At 38.8% G+C, this 17,867-nt stretch overlaps 1 protein-coding gene across 1 annotated transcript in view; it reads left to right on the top strand.

Annotated features, from left to right (window-relative positions):
* Positions 1–17,867, top strand: part of KIAA1549 (KIAA1549 ortholog) — a 152,352-nt gene that overhangs the window by 93,188 nt on the left and 41,297 nt on the right. The window contains exons 10-11 of the mRNA XM_027842356.1: positions 1,184–1,368; positions 15,618–15,814. Coding sequence (XP_027698157.1) covers positions 1,184–1,368; positions 15,618–15,814 — 382 coding nt within the window. The remainder of the gene's footprint in view (positions 1–1,183; positions 1,369–15,617; positions 15,815–17,867) is intronic.

Here is a 17,867-nt window from a genome sequence, read left to right as displayed (position 1 = left end):
TAGCGTGGTGAAATAGATGAAGTCAAGACATAGACATTTATTAAGCATCTGCTGTATGCAAGACACTTTGCTAAGTGCTAGGAATGCAAAAGGAAGTAAAAGACAATCTCTGTCCTCAAGGAGCTTACAATCTAATGAAGTGCTAGCCTTGGAATCAGGCAGATCTGGGCCTCTGAAACTTATTGAACTCTGTGACCTTGAGTAAATCATGTAGCCTCTCTGAGCCTCCATTTCTTCATCAGTAAAATGAGGATAATACCTGTAGTACATACCTCATGAGGTGGCTTCAAAGCTCCAGAGAGATAATGTAAGTAAAGAACTTTGTAAACTTAAAGTACTTTGTAAATGTGAGTTATTGTTATTATTGGAAGTATCTTTATCCCCATCTTGCAGATGAGAAGATAGAAGCTTAGGAAAGTTAACTGACTTGTTTAAGATTAGAGAGTTGTTTAGTGTTTTGGCAGCTAGGTGGCGCAGTGGATAGAGCACTGGGCCTAGAGTCAAGAAGACCTGAGTTCAAATGTGGCTTCAGGCACTTGCTAGCAGTGTGACCCTGAACAAGTCACTTAATCTGTTTGCCTCAGTTTACTAAAATGGGAATCATAATAGCATCTTCCTTCCAGGATTTTTGTGACAAATGAGATGATATTTGTAAAGTACTTAGCACAATGTCTGGCACATAGAGTAGGCATGATATAAGTATTAGTTACTACTACTACTACTGCTACTACTACTACTACTGTTATTGTTGTTATTAGTGTTAGAGCTGAAATTAGAAGCCAAGTATCTACTGGTTCCAAGTCCAATGTTCTTCCTACTATACCTACTCTACTATACTTCTTCCCACTAGACCTACTAGACCTATTCTATACTATAGAGATCCAGGGACAGGAAAAGCTAGAAGCATGAAATACTTGAATTCTTGTTTTTCAACCTTAGCCTTATTATTACCTGCCTATATTGTTTCTTCTGAATAAAAAGAACAAGTGCATACAAGTTGTGACAATTTAAACTCAGTCAAAAGAAGTGGATTCTAGTTCTACTAGTGACTTTAAGAAGAAAAGCCAGAAACAACTACTTTCCCTGAATATATACTATATATATATATGATGGGTCTTTCAATGCAACTATTTAGAAGGACTTTCCTCCTTCCCCCCTTCCCTTTTACTCTTCCTATCCACAGCGGTAGATTGGGTGAAAAGGTCACCTTCTGGGTCTCAGAGCAGTAACCTGTGGATCATTGTTGGCGTGGTGATTCCAGTGATTGTGGTGATGACCATCATTGTCATTCTCTATTGGAAACTCTGCCGCACAGACAAATTGGACTTCCAGCCTGATGCTGTGAGCAACATTCAGCAGCGTCAAAAGGTAAAAATAGTCCCTCTTGATACAACCAATGTACTTCTGTGTGTACATGTATAGACAGGGCATATTACAAAGTTTGGCCATTCCTGATGCAAAGATGAGAGTTTCCATGCCATGGTAGAAATAACTTGTAATCAGAAGCAAAAAAAAAAAAAAAAAAAGGAAAATGTTTCCTGAAAAATGATTGGTCATCTTCTATATAAAATTCCTTTCCTTGCTGTAATGGAAAAAGCTTTATTCATTTTGTCATTATGCTCACGTAATGATATCCTACACGGACACAGGCTTGTTAGGAGAGGTAAATATATATGAAAGCAGAAACATTGTGCTTTAGTGCATAGGGAAGAGAGCACAGAATGGGGAGTCACATTTTTCCATTTACTTGCTGCATTATGGGACCTTGGAAGGGTACTTTGCCTTTCTGGGCCTCCCTAAAAAGGAGAGGGGAAAGGAGGAGGGATTGAAATCCTTCTACTTCTAAATCTATGTTTTTTCTGAAAGTCTCTAGCATGGGTTAATGTGAAACATCCTTCAGTTTCATCAAACAATAATGAAATTTAACAGTGAATGGAGTCTCAGGCTTACCAGGGATTGTGAATGTAAGACTGACAGGGACCTTAATGGTCATCTGATCCAGAGATGTCAAACTTGATGCTGACTTGTGGCTTGCAAAACTCTGGAGTGCAGCCCTAGCCAAATTAAAATGGGATTGGGAAAAGTTTAGCGAAATAAATAAAAATACAATACAATATAAATGATGTTAATTTGTGGTTTTCCAAGTCAGTATATAGCCCACATAGATCAATTTCTTTTTGAGTCTGACACCACTGATGTAGTCCAACTCTCTTATTTTGGAGATGAGGATATATATGGAGGGGGGGAGTTAGGGCAGTAGTTCAGATGAACTCATATCACAGTGAGTATAGAGAGAAACGTAATTCCTTCCTTTCAAGAGGGAGATGATCAGCCCTAGGGATAGAATGTTTCTTATGCTATCAGGCATAGACATTGTGGGTTTGGCTTAACCAGGGAAGATTCTATGGGGATGGTGATTTATCAGATCATGATTATGTTATAAAAACCAAAAAGTATCAATAAAACTTTAAAAATAACCAACTGGGAGCAGCTAGAGGGCACAGTGGATAGAGCACCGACCCTGGAGTCAGGAGAACCTGAGTTCAATTCTGGCCTCAGACACTTGACACTTACTAGCTGTGTGACCCTGGGCAAGTCACTCAATCCCATTGCCTAGCCAAAAAAATAAAAATAAAATAAATCAACTAAAGTGTTTCAGCTTCAAATGTGACCTCTGTTACTACATCCTCAGGGATTTTTTTAAAAATAGAAGCCAAGAGAAAGTTTCCTCACTCACTGGTCTTTTTTTTGCTCTTTCACGTGCAACCCCCTCAACAACTCTCCTTTTCCCCTCTTCTGTCTCCATTTAGCATGATGACAACTTTTGTAGGATTTGGAAATCTTAATGGAATTCTAAGAGTCTGATAAGAGAAATAAGGGAAGTGAGAAAGGTGAAAGACAAGGGTTAAAGTATTGTTGTTTTTAATAATTTTTATTTTATGGATATGTTTTCAAATTAGCTTGGTAAAAAATAGATCTGAGGATTCTGATGTAGCACAAAGATAGGCTCTGTAATTACTATAATGACCCAAATTAACACGGGCAGGTTGGGTCCCCAAAGCTCAGCCATCACTCCCCCTCCCCTCAAGGCCTTAGGGGGATCCCAAAGAGATTGTAGGGTATCTTTCTTTACTGTTATTTCCCCATCCTATGTATTCTCCCTGTCTCATATCAGTTGAACAATTACCATCTCCTTAATATCAATCCCAGTTAGTGCTTTCCCAATGTCAGTTAGCCAATTGGTATCTTCCTTATTATCAATTAACCAATTAATTTCAACTGACTTTTACAAAAGGATATTTACTGACAAAATACAGCAAGAACTGAAATCTGCAGCCCGCTGTCCTCTACCATGTTGATCCCTAGGGTAAAGGGACTCAAGCAAATTACTCTTCAGATCTGGTTTGGCTGCTGCAGGTAATAGCGGTCTCTACTATAGGCTTTGATTTGCTGGACCTCTGCTGGCCCCTCTGACCTTTTGAGGCTCACAAGATCATCCCCGGGTCCATTTGTCTCTGCTACTCATTTACCTGATGTCAGGAAAGAGGGGCAGCTAGGTGGTACAGGGATAGAACACTGACCCTGCAGTCAGGAGGACCTGAGTTCAAATGCGGCCTCAGGCACTTGACACTTACTAGCGGTGTGACCCTGGGCAAGTCGCTTAACCCCATTGCTTAGCAAAAATTAAAAAAAAAAATGGATACTGATATCAGGAAAGAAGAAACACAACAGAGACAGAAGAAGTGGAGGTAGCCATGCCTGATTAGGGTGATATGGCAGCTGGTAACAGCACCTGCTAACTCTCTCCTCACTGGTTGCCTCATAACAGTTCTTGTCCCACTCTTCACCAGGGAAGAAAGAGAACTTTAGTCCATTCATCCTCTGTGAATGAATGCTCAGTTCTGTTTCAGCAGCCAGTCAAAAGTCTTTGTGTCAGCACTATACTAAGCCAACAGGAAACAGAGGCTACCTGGGCAGACTATGAATTGGAAGCATTTTGCACCGTTACTCATTTTCAGTAGTATCTCAATGAGTTTCCTACCAGATTGCCAGCAGGCAGAACATACCACTCATGTTCCTAAAGATTTGACCCTCTTTGCCCATTCCCCTGTTATACTGATCACAAGCATGTTGTGTGTCACCCGTCAGCTTGGCATCATGGAGGTTATAGTTGGAAAGGGGCGTTAGAGACCATCTCTTCCAATCCTCTCCCTTTTTTTAACCAGATGGGGAATCTGAGACCCCAACAGATTAAGAGACTTGTCCAAGGACATACAGTCATAGAATCAGGACTCACACCCATGTCTTCCAACACCAAAATCCAGTGGTTCTTCCACTCCATCACACTCAAGTGTTATAATAAAAAAATGGTTTCTTGACTGAAGCAGAATCCATAATATTTTGATTTGGCTGACCGATGAGATTAATTTGTAAATGTGTTCTTTGTTAATGTTGTCACCACACGTGGAAATGATATCTTAAATCATAGTCCATTGTTATGCTGATCAAGGATACTAGAGGCATATTACAAATTAATACTGCATTTGTTCTTCGTCTTCATTTATTATTTATATCATCTGGGGTTAGGTTTTTTGGTTATAGTCAGCTCAGCACCTGGGGAAAGGAGAAGAAAAAAAATATTTGCAATACTGAATGAATTATAATCATGCATATCATTATTTTAAAAAAAATAACAATGGGTTCTGTTTGTGTTCCAGTGAAATGGCATTGTTACAGCGACATTTAGCTGATAGGGAGGAAGCCTCACATTTTCTCATTTTGTTTTGAGTGCCCCTTCTTTTAAACACTCCTGATGAAAACTCACCCATGCCCATTGTTTTAATAGACTCCCACAGGGGAGCACCACGTGGTTCTCTCTCATTTGTAAAGCAGGATATTCCCCTGGTTTTCTCCTTCCCTTTCACTTCCAAAATCCTTTTATGGCTGCAGATGGCATCGTAATTCACATGCAAAGGATTTTAAATAGAACTGCCAGCCCTTGGAGTCCCCCTTATTCTTTGAGTGCTACAGGGATTGCTGGGATGAATTTATACATATAATTAAGGGAGATAGTGTTCAGGATAGTGGATTAATATGCAGCTAGTAAGTAGGGCTGGTTAAATATCAAAATAGCACTCAGTGAACAAGCAGAATTTGCTTCCATTATGAATCTTGTCGTGTTTTTAGAATAGAGACTATCCTGTTCCACCCCACCCCACCCCACCCCCAGTTTTAATGGAAAAGGGAAATATCTCTGACTCAGAGGACAGTGCCTTGGAAACGGCAAAGGTCCTCCACCTTCTTTGTCGGGATTGAAAAAAAAAAAGCTAAGCCACACTACGACTACAAGAGTTCCCTTTTCTTGCTGTGTTTTTCTCTCTTGTCTCTATTGCTCCCCAAATGCTACCTCACCACCACACTCTGAAATCCTCCAGCACATCATATAGCAAAATACATCTGGAAACAATAAATCTGAAGTACACAGTACATGTTCCTTTCCCTCTTAGCCTAAACACAAAGCCTTCTTGTCCAAATTGCCTGGGAGCAGATTGCTTTTGAAGTATGGAAAGGGAAATGGTACTGTAGGGGAGGGGAGCCCCGCCATTCAGGTATGTTTTCAAGTAGGCTTAATTATGTTTCCCATTGGTAAACAAGTATTTTGTTTATGTTCTTTTTAATCTGTAGTTTGAATTGATCACTTAATGTGGAGGGAAGGAGTCCAATTTATAGCTTCAACTAGCCGAGAAAGTCTTTTTTTAAAAGTACGAGTGGGATTTGGGGGGCTTATTGAGCAGTGGAAACCTGTTTCTCTTGATCAGACTTCTTCTAACTGGAAAACCCTTTAGTGTTTCTAAGGCCAGCATCACAGACAATCAGCTATGTCTGTTCCATTCTCCTTGGCCATACAGATTGGGTTGGGATGAGCAAAATCTCTTACTGAGTCCTGAACAGATTGGGCTCAGCCTTTGATGTGGCCCTGTGGTGCTGCCTAAGAATCACCTGGGATACATAGCATATAGAGAGTTCTGCTTTGTTCCAATTCATCCTAGTCTGCCAAATACTGCCCATTGTCTTCCTTGGAAGAGTTGTGAGGCAAAAATTCTCACCTCATTATGAGAGCTGCTGACTGGGATACCAACATAAGACCACAGTGAATTTTGTTCACTTTCAACTTTTAATTGAATATAACTGAGAAATCATACTTCCTTGTTAGAAATTATTTTAGTTTTATTGTAAATGCTAACAATGGCAATTCTCTCATAACTAAAAAAAAAAATACTTTCCTTAGGGATTTTTTATGTGTCTCATTGTAATTTCCCCTTTCCAAAGGGTTGGCATGACCTTGGTACCTGATGTGTGATGTAAGCATGTTCAGTGTGACTCTTATCATACTTAAGAGCTGTTATATTTCTTTTCTTTTTTAATTAAAATTTTTTTAGATAAACTCCTACCTTCTCTCTCTCTCTCTCTCTCTCTCTCTCTCTTTCTTTCCATATAGACATAGATATATACACACTATATATATATATATATTATATATACATAAAACTATAATGTATATACACACACACATTTAGGAATGTATATGTGTGTACATATAGGCATGTGTGTGTTTATATATATATACATATATATGTGTATGTGTGTGTATATATATATATATATATATATATATATGAAATGTATAATCTTAAGGGTCAGTCAGCAAGCATTTATTAAGTGCCTGCTATGACTCAGGTGTTACATTAAGTACTGGAGAGGCAAGGAAAGGCAGAAAATAGTCCTGACTCTCAAGGACCTCGCAGCCTAATGAGAAAGACAACATGCAGACAGCTATGTACAAAAATGATATATACAGAATAAATTGGGGCTGTCTGAGAGGGAAGGCACTAATATTAAGGAGGACTGGGAAAGGCTTCTTGTGGAAGGTAGCATTAACAGCTGAGACCTGAAGGAAACCAGGGAAGCCAAGAGGTGGAGATGAGGAGGACGAGAGCTCTAGGCATGGGGGACAGCCGATGAAAATGTCTGACGCTAGGAAATGGGGGATACGTTTGAAGAACGAGGAGGCCAATGTCACTGAATCACAGAGTGCTTGGTGGGAAGTAAGTTGTAAGAAGCCTGGAAAGCTAGGAAAGGGCCAGGCTTTAACAGCCAAATAAGATGGTATATTTGATCCTGGAGGTACTAGGGAGTGATTGGGGTTGATGGAATAGAAGTGAATTTGAAGTTTAGAATAATCAGTTTGATAGTTGAGTGGAGAATGGACAGGATTGGGAGAGAGTTGAGGCAAAGTGACCATTTAGGTTATTGGCAGTAGTTTAAATGTGAGTCCACATATGAGGTGATAAAAGACTGGACCAGGTTGGCGGTAGTGTCATGTAGACGCAATGTTAAGAAGGTTAAAATGAACTGGATTTCCAACATCTTGGAGATGGGGGGTTGAGAGAGAATGAAGAGTTGAGAATGGCACTTGGGTTACCTGCTTGGATGACTGGAAGGATGGTGGCAACTTTGAAAGTAAAAGGGAAACATAGAAGGGAGCAGAGTTTAGGGGGAAAGATCATGAGTTCAGTTTTGGACATGTTAGTTTAAGATGTCCATGGGAAATCTAGTTCAAAATGTCCAATAGGCAATTGGAGATGTTGGGGAGAGAGGTTAGAACTAGACAAATAGACGTGAGAGTCATCTGCATAGAAACGATAGTTGAATCCATGGAAGCTGATGGGATTAACAATTGAAATAGTGTAGAGGGAGAAGAGTGCCTAGGAAATAACCTTGGGGGGAACTCATGGGAAGCAGCCTGTGTGGAGATGCAACCTGGCAATTGCTCCTATAGAAGCACAGGTACTGAAGACTGAGAAAAGAAAATTTTTGCTACCAAAGTTCTTGGCACTGTCAAATGATTCAACATCAGAAATTAATATCATTTTATCAGTGGAAATGACATCAAGGAAAGGACATTTATTTCTACTTTGCTGCTGCACTCAAAGGACCATAGGACCTTTCCATCTAACTTGTTTAAACCTTCCATATGTGTTGTGAGTTCCTTGAGATCAGAAGCTGTCTTACTTTTCTGTTCACATTCTTTAACAACCCAGCATGCTTTACATATAACAAGTACTTAATGAATGTTTCATTCATTCTGTGTCATGAAAACCTAGAGAGAAAAGAATATCTAAGAGAAGGTGATCAATAATGTTAAAGGCTACAGAGAAGTTCAGGAAAGTTGAAGACTGCAGCGGGGTGGGGGGGGGAGAAAGCCAGTAGATTTGGTGAATAAGGTAGATTTGGGACAATAGCTAGTAGGAATGGATGGATCAAGGATGGTTTTTTAAGTATTGGGGAGGCATAGGCATGCTTATAGGCATTGGGGAGCAACTAGTAGACAGATTGAAGATTAGTGAGAGAGTTGGAATGGTCTGCTGTAGAAGACAGGATGGAATGAGATTATTTGTGCATGAAGGAGTTTGTGTTGGCAAGGAGAAAGGCCACCTCTTCATGTGAGACAGAGGTAAAAGAGGAGAATGGGACAATAGCATCTAGGTGATATAAGATGCGTAGGGAGCTCTTGCCAAATGGCTGTCATATTTTCAGTGAACTACAAGATTCTCAGCCAAGATGAGGGAGGGGAACCTCAGGAGGTTTGGGGAAGGAAAAAAGATTTGGACAAGCCACTGTGGTGAGTGAGACAGTCAGTCAATTAGGAAGGTGTAAAACTATTGCCTTGCTACAGTGAGAGCCCATTTGGGATTATGTAATATAAATTTGAAATGGATCCAGTCGGCATGATTTCATGATTTTCTTCAGCTTCATTCAGCCACGTGTGAGTAGGAGCAAAAGCAGCTAATGGTGACGATAATATGAGATTAAGGCTTGGCAGGACAAGATTTTCAATAGGGTAAGGGAGGAAGAGAAAAAGAGAAGAGGACAGTGTAGAGCTGAACTGGTTCACTGAAGGATCAAGATGGAAGAAGGAACTTAGCCAGTGCAGGGGTGATGGCCTGGGAAATAACCGAAGGGTACAGGGATTAGAGGTCATGGTGAGGAGAGAGAACAGGTTTCAGAGGTGAGAGGGAGAGGTAGAATAACAGATTGTGGTTAGATTAAGGAATTTCAGAGTTCATGAACAAGGAAGTGGTGTGTTTGTGGGTGATGGTGAGATCAAAAGTAAGACCATCTTCTTTGTGTAGGGATAGAGGACTAAGTCATGGAAAATGAGTAAGTTGAGGAACTGAGAAGTTAGGGTATTTGAGGAAGTATTAATATGTATTTTGAAGTTCTCTAGTATAAGAGCAGGAGTTTGGGAGGAAAGATTGTGAGTTAGACATTGATCTTAATGAGGAAAGAAGAGTATCCTGGAGGTTTATAGACAACAGCTACTAAAATCTTGACTATGTAATGAATGTGGATTGAATGAACCTCAAAGGAGGAGTAGTAACTGAATGATAGTGGTAAAGGGAGAGTGGTAATAGGGAGCAAGAAGTAATCCAACTCCCCCACCATTACCAGTGAGTCAGGAATATGAATGAAAATGAAAATGCTTCTTTTTCCAGCAAAATGCTGGAAAGATTGGCCAGGGAAGTCGTGTTATCAAGAGAGAGTCAGTTTTTATTGAGTGCAAGAAGGTGAAGAAAACAAGAAAATGTTTAAGAAAGCTAATCTTTATCTACAAAGGAGGCATGGTGGAGAGCAAATAGAAGGGTTGGGTTTGTTAGTGGGACAGAATTGAGGGGGTTAGTTAGTGGGACATTGGTGGGATTGAGCTGAAGGGGATAGGAATAAGGGAGTAGTTAGTGGGGAACTAAGAAAGGTGCTCAAACAATGCCCTCCAGGGGTTCAGAATCACTGGTATGAGGAGAGAATGAAGGGGTAGGAGTATATTAATCATTGAGGCATGAGATTAGGTAGGTTATCATTGTCCATAGGCATTCAGCCTCGGGAGTAGAATTCTCCAAGGGCTTCAGGCCTAGGCCAGAATCAAAGTGTGACTGGAAATCGGGGTAGTGGGGTTAGGGAGGTAGCAGAGGGTGCCCAGGTAGGGGCAAAGTGACTTCTGTGGAGTTGTAGGTGGCCAGAGAGAGTGTCTGGAGCGTGATGGAATGACTGTTCGGGGAGGCCAAGAAACCGTCAAAGGAAGTTTCAGGCAAGATGACTTCTTTGTAATTGGGATTGAGAGTAGAGATTATCTTTTCCCCCCAGCACATAGCACAGTGCCTGCCACATAGTAGAACTTAATAAATGCTTGATGAATTGATGTTGGATATTCCCTTCACTGACATCGATCCTCAAACCTTCCATACCTTCCTATTCTGTACTTTTCTCATCCATGTCCTTCTGTAAATCCTTCATAGAGGTGCTACTCAACATTCTCTAGACTTTCTTTTTTTTTTTTGTTTTACTGTATTTTAAGGCTACTGGCATAGCACATAGGCTTCCCATCAATTCTATCTCATTCTCAATACATGATTGTCCCACTTTCTTTTTCAAGTCATGCATGTCTTCTATAGTATCTTATGATATCTGGTTTCATCTACCACGTATCCTTCCAATTCTTCTTTGGGTCATCTGCAATTTTTAGCCTTCCAAGATTCTAGTAGTACATGATTCACAATCTTATAACATAACCTACCTTCAACACATTACCAACATTTAAAATGATAGCGCTGCTTTTCCTGTAACTTGACTCCAAAAATAATGGTAGCACTTGAAAGCTTACCAAACACTACGTATATAATCATGTTTAGTCCTCATCACAGTTTTGTAAGGCAGGCATTACAGGTATTATTATTCCCATTTTACAGATGAGGAAACTGAGGCTTAGGGAGGTTAAACATATGTTCACATAGCTAAAATGGGTCAAAGGCAGGATTTCGGTCTTTCCAAATTTGCTTTGGGCACTCTATCTAATAAGCTATGTTCCCTCTCTCATTCTAGTGATTATTAGAGGTTCCTAGTTAATTCTAGCTTGCCTTGTATAACTTTCAGAATAAAGCTTATTCTGTGTATGGAATCTATAGTATAGAATCTATACTGTGGCTCAGGGTAACTTTTCAGTATATTTTTAATGAAATAGTGAGCCCATAAATGGTGCCTTAAGGAGAGAGTGAAAAAATAGTGAACTCTTTTCTTAAGAGAGGAGTAATATTCCTTTTTTTTTCTCTCCCATCTCTAGAAAGATGATTTTTCTCAAGTGTAGATTCTTGTGTTGACAGCTTTTTTTGTTATCATCAAGAATCAACTGAGTATGATGTGGTAAGAGTCAGACTGATTTACTTTAAACTATTAGCCAGAACCAGGAAGTGGATTATCAGTATTTCTCGGGTGTCACAGGCATACATGAGATTAATGACATACATATACTAACTTCCTCATTCCTCCTCAAAGATGGGACAATTATGTGTACTGATTGACTTTTCCTATATGGTGAGACAATACTAAAAATGGAATTAATCCTGTAGATAGGGCATCACTTGAAAACTATTGGGTGGATGCAATAAATGTTTGGCTCTCATGAACCTGTCAAGAGCCTATACAAACATACAGTTATAGAAGGCATGGGTGGGTCCACAAGTGTGGAACATCATGTATATTTTTAGACTTTTTCAATATTTTGATCAGTTTTGCTGATTTTTTTCTCTTCAGCTTTTTTGTTTTTCTTCTTTACAAAATATTGTTACGTGAGATAGCTTTCTAGAAGGGGGAAAGGGGAAGGATACTGGGAATCAATACAAACTTATTTTTATTAAAGAAGAGAAAACATGAAATAAGACTTTGGCCCTGGAGCCAGAGACCTGTGGAATACCTATAGAGCCACCATCAGTTACTTCCTAAAGATGGAGAGGCATCTTGGTGTCATGAAAAGAGAGTCAGAGGACCTGGGTTTGAATCATGGCTCCCTTTTTTACTGACTATAGTTTTGAGCAAAGAACTTTACCTCTCAAGGCCTCAGTTTCCTCTAAGATTTCTTCCAGCTCTAAATCCTATTTTCTTTTTCCTAAATAGAAGATCATGTGTTTTATCTCTATCTGTCTTTCTGTCTATCTATTTATCTATACTAGAGAGTCACATAAAGACTCCATGAAAACTAGACAGTCCCTGACTTTCATGGTGGTTGCAGAGGCACCATATTTCCAAAGCCAAGGGTGAAGAAGATGTGCTGCATTTTATTATATTGAAATGGAGAAAGAGAGTAAGGTAGATTTAAAGGTCAAATTGAGTTGTTTAAGTGAGATCTCTAAGATAGGTATCTGAATCTCAATTTGTGGATGAGATAATGATATATAAATCAATTTTTTAAAATTTTATGGGTACTGGGAGATTTTGGCAGGGAGGTAAAGGTAATTTATATAGAAAGAATGAACTACCTCTGAGCCAAATGTCACTAAATATTTTTAAAAGGTGATTGGGCCATTTTAAATACTTTAAAGTGCAATGTGAATCATAATAATAATTATTATTGTTGTTGCTATTAAATTCAAAGTATGGAAAAAGCTAATATGTAGAAAACACATCTTAAATTGGCCAAAGCCCTGCCCCCTGCCGTTGGCATAATTAATCATCTGAAAATTTGATTTGTTGTTGAAATAAAAGTGGGATAACAGACTAGTTGGATCCTCCAAATCAGACAATAGCTATATGTGAGAAGTAGAAGAAAAAAACAAATCAGAGCATGAAAAATAAAATGGATATGTTGGAAGGCTTACCAACAAGTGAGGACCTTGAATGTAAACTCTTTGAGGACAGACTCTTTTGCTTTTGTCTTTGTATGGAGCCACTGGTAAGACTGTGGAGGAGAGAACCAAGAGTGGAGAGAAGAAGTATGACTGGGACTTCTGGTGGCAGAGGAAAAACCTAAAGTTTATACACACACACACACACACACACACACATACAGTCTGACTAATTCAGTTTTAGAAAAGAGAACAATAAAAAAGGTAGACATTAGGGGGAAAAATGGATAGAAATAAAGCAACTTGAAACCTAAGCCTTCTATAAAAACAACTTTTTGGAAACCTGGGGGGAAAAGTAGATCCATATACCTTTTGACTCTTTGAAGTTTTAGGGATGCTTTGGACTTCCAGTAGAGATTGGAGTAGATGACCTCTTAGGTGTCCCTTCTAGTTTTGATTGTTCTATGACTCTGTGAACATCTTTTATGAATATTCAAGATGAATGTTAAAAATTGTTCTGTAACTAAAAAATCGTTCACTTGGAACCTCTTGAACATTGTGCAAAAAGGCAAGTTTGGAGTTGAAAAGGAGAAATTGGAGAGGTTGAATTAATTATTTGTGAGTTAAAGTGGAACAAGCATTAGACCAAGAGCCATTATATCTGAATTCTGGTCTCTGTCACTAAATAATTTTTCCTTTCTGTGCCTCAGTATTCATGTATGTAAAATGTGGGAGTTGGATAATCCAATTAGATCGAATCATTAGATCATCTAAAATCCTTTTCAGCTCTATAGTAGCACTGTATATTTAGAAAAGCACTTTACTTAATTCTACTTGATTTGCCCCTTTAAACAACTCTTTGTGATAGGTTATGCAGTTATTATCCCAATTTTTCAGATGAAGAAACTGAGGCTAAAAGCTGTTAAGCAACTTGCCCAAGATCACATAGAACTGTAATAATTCATTGGAAGGTCCCACTACTAAGGTTTTTTGTTTTTGTTCTTGTTGAAAATAGGTCAAAGGTGCTGGAACAGACACTGGTAAATAAACTGGATCTTCTCTGTGTGACATAAAACTGTCCTTGCTCTTTGGCCACTTCTCTGTCTCCCCTCTTCCTGACCTCTTGTTTGTGTTCCCCAAGTTTCAGTTGTATCCCCCTGTTCATCTCCCTCTATAAGTGCTGCAACTATCACCTCTCTGCAGATGACTCCCAATCTGTATTTCCAGTCTCAACTCCCTTTTTCAAGCTCCATTTCCATCTCCCACACTGGCTCCCATTTGTGATTGAAAAGGTCAGAGAGGACCAGGCTAGGAAGGGCTTTCTGTAATATCTCAGAATGATTTTCCCATCTAGGTGAGTAGAATCATTGGATTTCAAAATTGGAAGTAAAAGTGAGACAGCTAGGTGGCTCAGTGGATATTCCTGGACTGAGGAAAACCTGATTTCAGATCTGTCCTCCAACACTAGCTGTGTGATCCTGGGCAAGTCACTTAACCTATGTTGGCCTCAGTTTCCTCATCTGTAAAATGGGGATGATAATGACAGCTACCTCTCAAGGTTGAGGATAACATAACAAATGTAAAGAGCTTTGTAAACCTTAAAGCATGACATAAATGTTATTATTGTTTTATTATTATCATTATTATTCACCTCAAACATAATGTGTTGAAATCTAAAATCTGACTTTGGTATTATCTTTCAAAGTAGTTCTTGTTCCTTGCTTTTCTTACTATTCTTGCTTCGGTCACTGGTGAACAGTGATGGACTCACTTTTGAATTTTTCTCTCTCCTTCACTTGTTGATCATTCATTTACCATGTGTTTCTGTGCTATACATTGTCATCACTGCAGCGCGGGTCTTTATCTTCTCATGGCAGGTAATAAAGGCTTGTAGCCTCCTAACTTGTTTTTCTCTCCTCCAGTCTGTTCTCCATATTGCTGTCAGATTCATCTGCTAAACACTCCTCTCAATATGTTGTTTACTCCTTCAGAAATTGTCTCCATAACCTATAGGACAAAGTCCAAACTCCTTAGCCTGTCTAACCTGCCCCTCCTGCTTTGTGCTTTTCCGAAAGGAACCCTTCAATCCAGCTAGTCTGTTCTGCTTAATCCCCTGAACATAACATATACTTTCTTGATTCTACCTTTTCTCATGATATTCCCTTAGTGTGGAATGCCCTTTACCTTGTTATTCTTTGAGGACCTGCTCTAGTCCCAACATTTCCAGGGAGCTTTCCTAAACCAATCTAGCCTATAATCAGCCTTTCTGAGTGAATACCACTTGTTCGTATCACTTGGATTAGCAGTCAGTCACATGATATTTCATGATATCTTTTGTGTCCTTAAATTATAATATTACTGGGGCACCTAGGTGGCATGGTGTGTAGAGCACCGACAATGGAGTCAGGAGGACCTGAGTTCGTGGCCTTAGATGTGTGTTAGCTGTGGACAAGTCACTTCACCCTGATTGCCTCCAAAAAAAAAAAATCCAAACTTAAAATATTACTTAACTCTGATATTGAGACTTAGCTTTCCATATTTATTTCTCCCAAGATAGGAAGAGCTGGATTAAAATGCTATCTTAAAAACTCAATAACTGTGATTCTGGGAACATCATTTAACCTCTCTATCCTTGTTTCTTCATCTGCAAAATGAGAGAGTTGGACTCATCCTCCAAAGTTACTCTTCCTGCTCTAAATCTATTATCCTATTGTTATCTTTTACAAAATTGTGAATTCCTTGAAAATTTGGACTTGTGTATCCTCATATAACACAATGTCATGTGCATGAATAGGTACTTAATTTTTTTTTTATTAGGACTGGGACTAATATTTGGTTTGCTGATTGGTACTCTTTCCAGTAGACATCACTTCGCTTTTGTAATCAACTTTTTGTATTACAGATTGACTATTTCTTTTACCTGTGTTTTTCCTTTGTTATTAGCTTCAGATCCCTAGCGTGAAGGGTTTCGATTTTGCTAAGCAGCATCTGGGTCAACACAATAAAGATGACATATTGATTATTCATGAGCCAGCACCACTCCCAGGACCAGTGAAGGATAACACTCCTCCTTCCGAAAATGGAGATGTGCCAAGCCCCAAGTCAAAGATCTCTTCAAAGAACATCCGTCACAGAGGAAGGTTATTATGGGGCATTTCTGTATACTGCTTTAAATGCTGCAGAGTATTTTACTCTTAAATTTGTTAAAGTTCAATACCTTGTGAGCTAATGACACTTACCTCCCTGAATATGTACATGAAGAAAGTCAAAACGAGGCAATTAATTGCCTTATGTGTAAGTTATCCAAAGCCTCACTGCAGTGTAAGATAGTTTAAAAAAAAAATTTTTTGTTATTGTAACAGATTGCCAAAAAAAAGTCATGTAGTCTTCTTTAGTAGAAGTGTTTAAGATTATGTCAGATATCTGGGACAGTTTGGACACTTAGTGGCATGGATTTGAACTAGATCAAGGGTTGAACAGTCCTGATAAACATGCTAGAAAGTGAAGTACTATACTATACTATACTATACTATACTATACTATACTATACTATACTATACTATACTATACCATACTATACTATACTATACCATACTATACTATACTATACTATACTATACTATACTATACTATACTATACTATACCATACCATACCATACCAGCTGCTTACTTGGACTTTGCCATCCTGCCTGTAGGTTACAACTACCATAGTTCCTCTTTCTTCTTTTCCCAAAAATGCATTTGCTTCCCTTTTGTCAAAGTCAAGGATTCCCTGCCTCCCCTAAAAACCACCTTTCCCTGCCTCCATCAATGGATAACACCATGAGAGTGTTGCTGTCAGATTAACTCATCCCTAAAAGTCCCTTCTTTCCAATCGGCTTCTGTGGAAAGTGGTTGGTTTAAATTGGAAGGTGAGATGTTCTGTTTATGTTTAGCTCTGGCCTAATAATAACGATAATAGAAATAACAATAATAATAACTGACATTTACATACTGCCCTTAGCATACACTTTATGTCTTTTCTTGCTGCAAGTGAATCATAGCACTTTGGACTTTGAATGTTATAGTCTCCTTGGCTCAAACACAGGACCTATGTTGACTGATTTGTTTATGATGGCAGAGACAGAAAATTTGGAATTAACCTAGGGTGACATTTTTAGTTCTAAGTTGCCAGAAAACTTTCCCAATGGATTCAGATCTAATTTCAAGATTTTAATCAAAGTCAGGATGTGACCTGAAGAAGGATGAAATGACAAGGCATTAGTTGCTTACATATTTGTCAACTAAAGAATAAATTAATGAATAATTAAATAATAATTCAAAGGGCTCATGATGAAAGATGCTTTCCATGTCCAGATAGAGAACTGATGAAATCAAAAGTGCATATTTAAACATGTTTTCTTTTTTTTCTTTCATTCTCTTGTTGTTGTTGTTGTTGTTGTTGGGGGGGGCAGAGAACATGGCAAATGTGGAATTATTGTTTTGAATGACTACATATTTGTAATGGGTTTTGTTTTTCTTGCCTTTTCAATTGTTGGGGGAGGGGAAAGGGTTAGGAAAGAATTTGGAATTGAAAATAAAAATTGAATTTAGAAGAATAAATAAAATAAGCATTCAAAAAAATTAGTTCATGTAGCTTTTTAGAATCCCTTGGAGATATCAAAATGTCCTGATACTTTTCATTGCAGCAAACATCAGGGGACTCAAGGTTCTAGATGTAATAACTAGCCTAGATTTTTGCCTAGTTTGATATGTATTGAAAATTCAGCTACTTCAGCTTTGCACACAAAGAATCTAAATTTTCCTTTGGCAACCAGCACTGCTCTAGTGGTGCAGATATTGAGTAAGGAGACAGTCCAGGGTAAACCCAGGCTAACCCCAGTGGTCTGAAAGAGCCAAGGAAGGCTGAGTTTGTTCTGGGTGGTCCAGAACTGAGTTCCCCTTCCAATAGATCTAGATCTTTAGAATGACTCTTGGATTAACCTGGCTTTTCAAACCACGGTAATTCAACACCAGATAAGAATCTTTAGGATTCCTTTGGCCTGACCCATATCTAGAGCTTGGGCTCAGTAACTGGTTGTATGCCAAATAGTTCAATGTTGTAGCTTCCAGTCTGGCAGTTTGCGTTCTAGGATTTGCTAGGGTGCAATTAACTGAACAGTGTGGTGTGCTGTATCAGTCCAAAATGTCTG

This window comes from Vombatus ursinus, unplaced genomic scaffold (genome assembly GCF_900497805.2).
Source record: "Vombatus ursinus unplaced genomic scaffold, bare-nosed wombat genome assembly UNPS02014870.1, whole genome shotgun sequence".
Taxonomy (NCBI): Eukaryota; Metazoa; Chordata; class Mammalia; order Diprotodontia; family Vombatidae; genus Vombatus; species Vombatus ursinus.
Note: the sequence above shows the minus strand (reverse complement) of the source record. Positions and strands in the feature narration are given on the sequence as shown.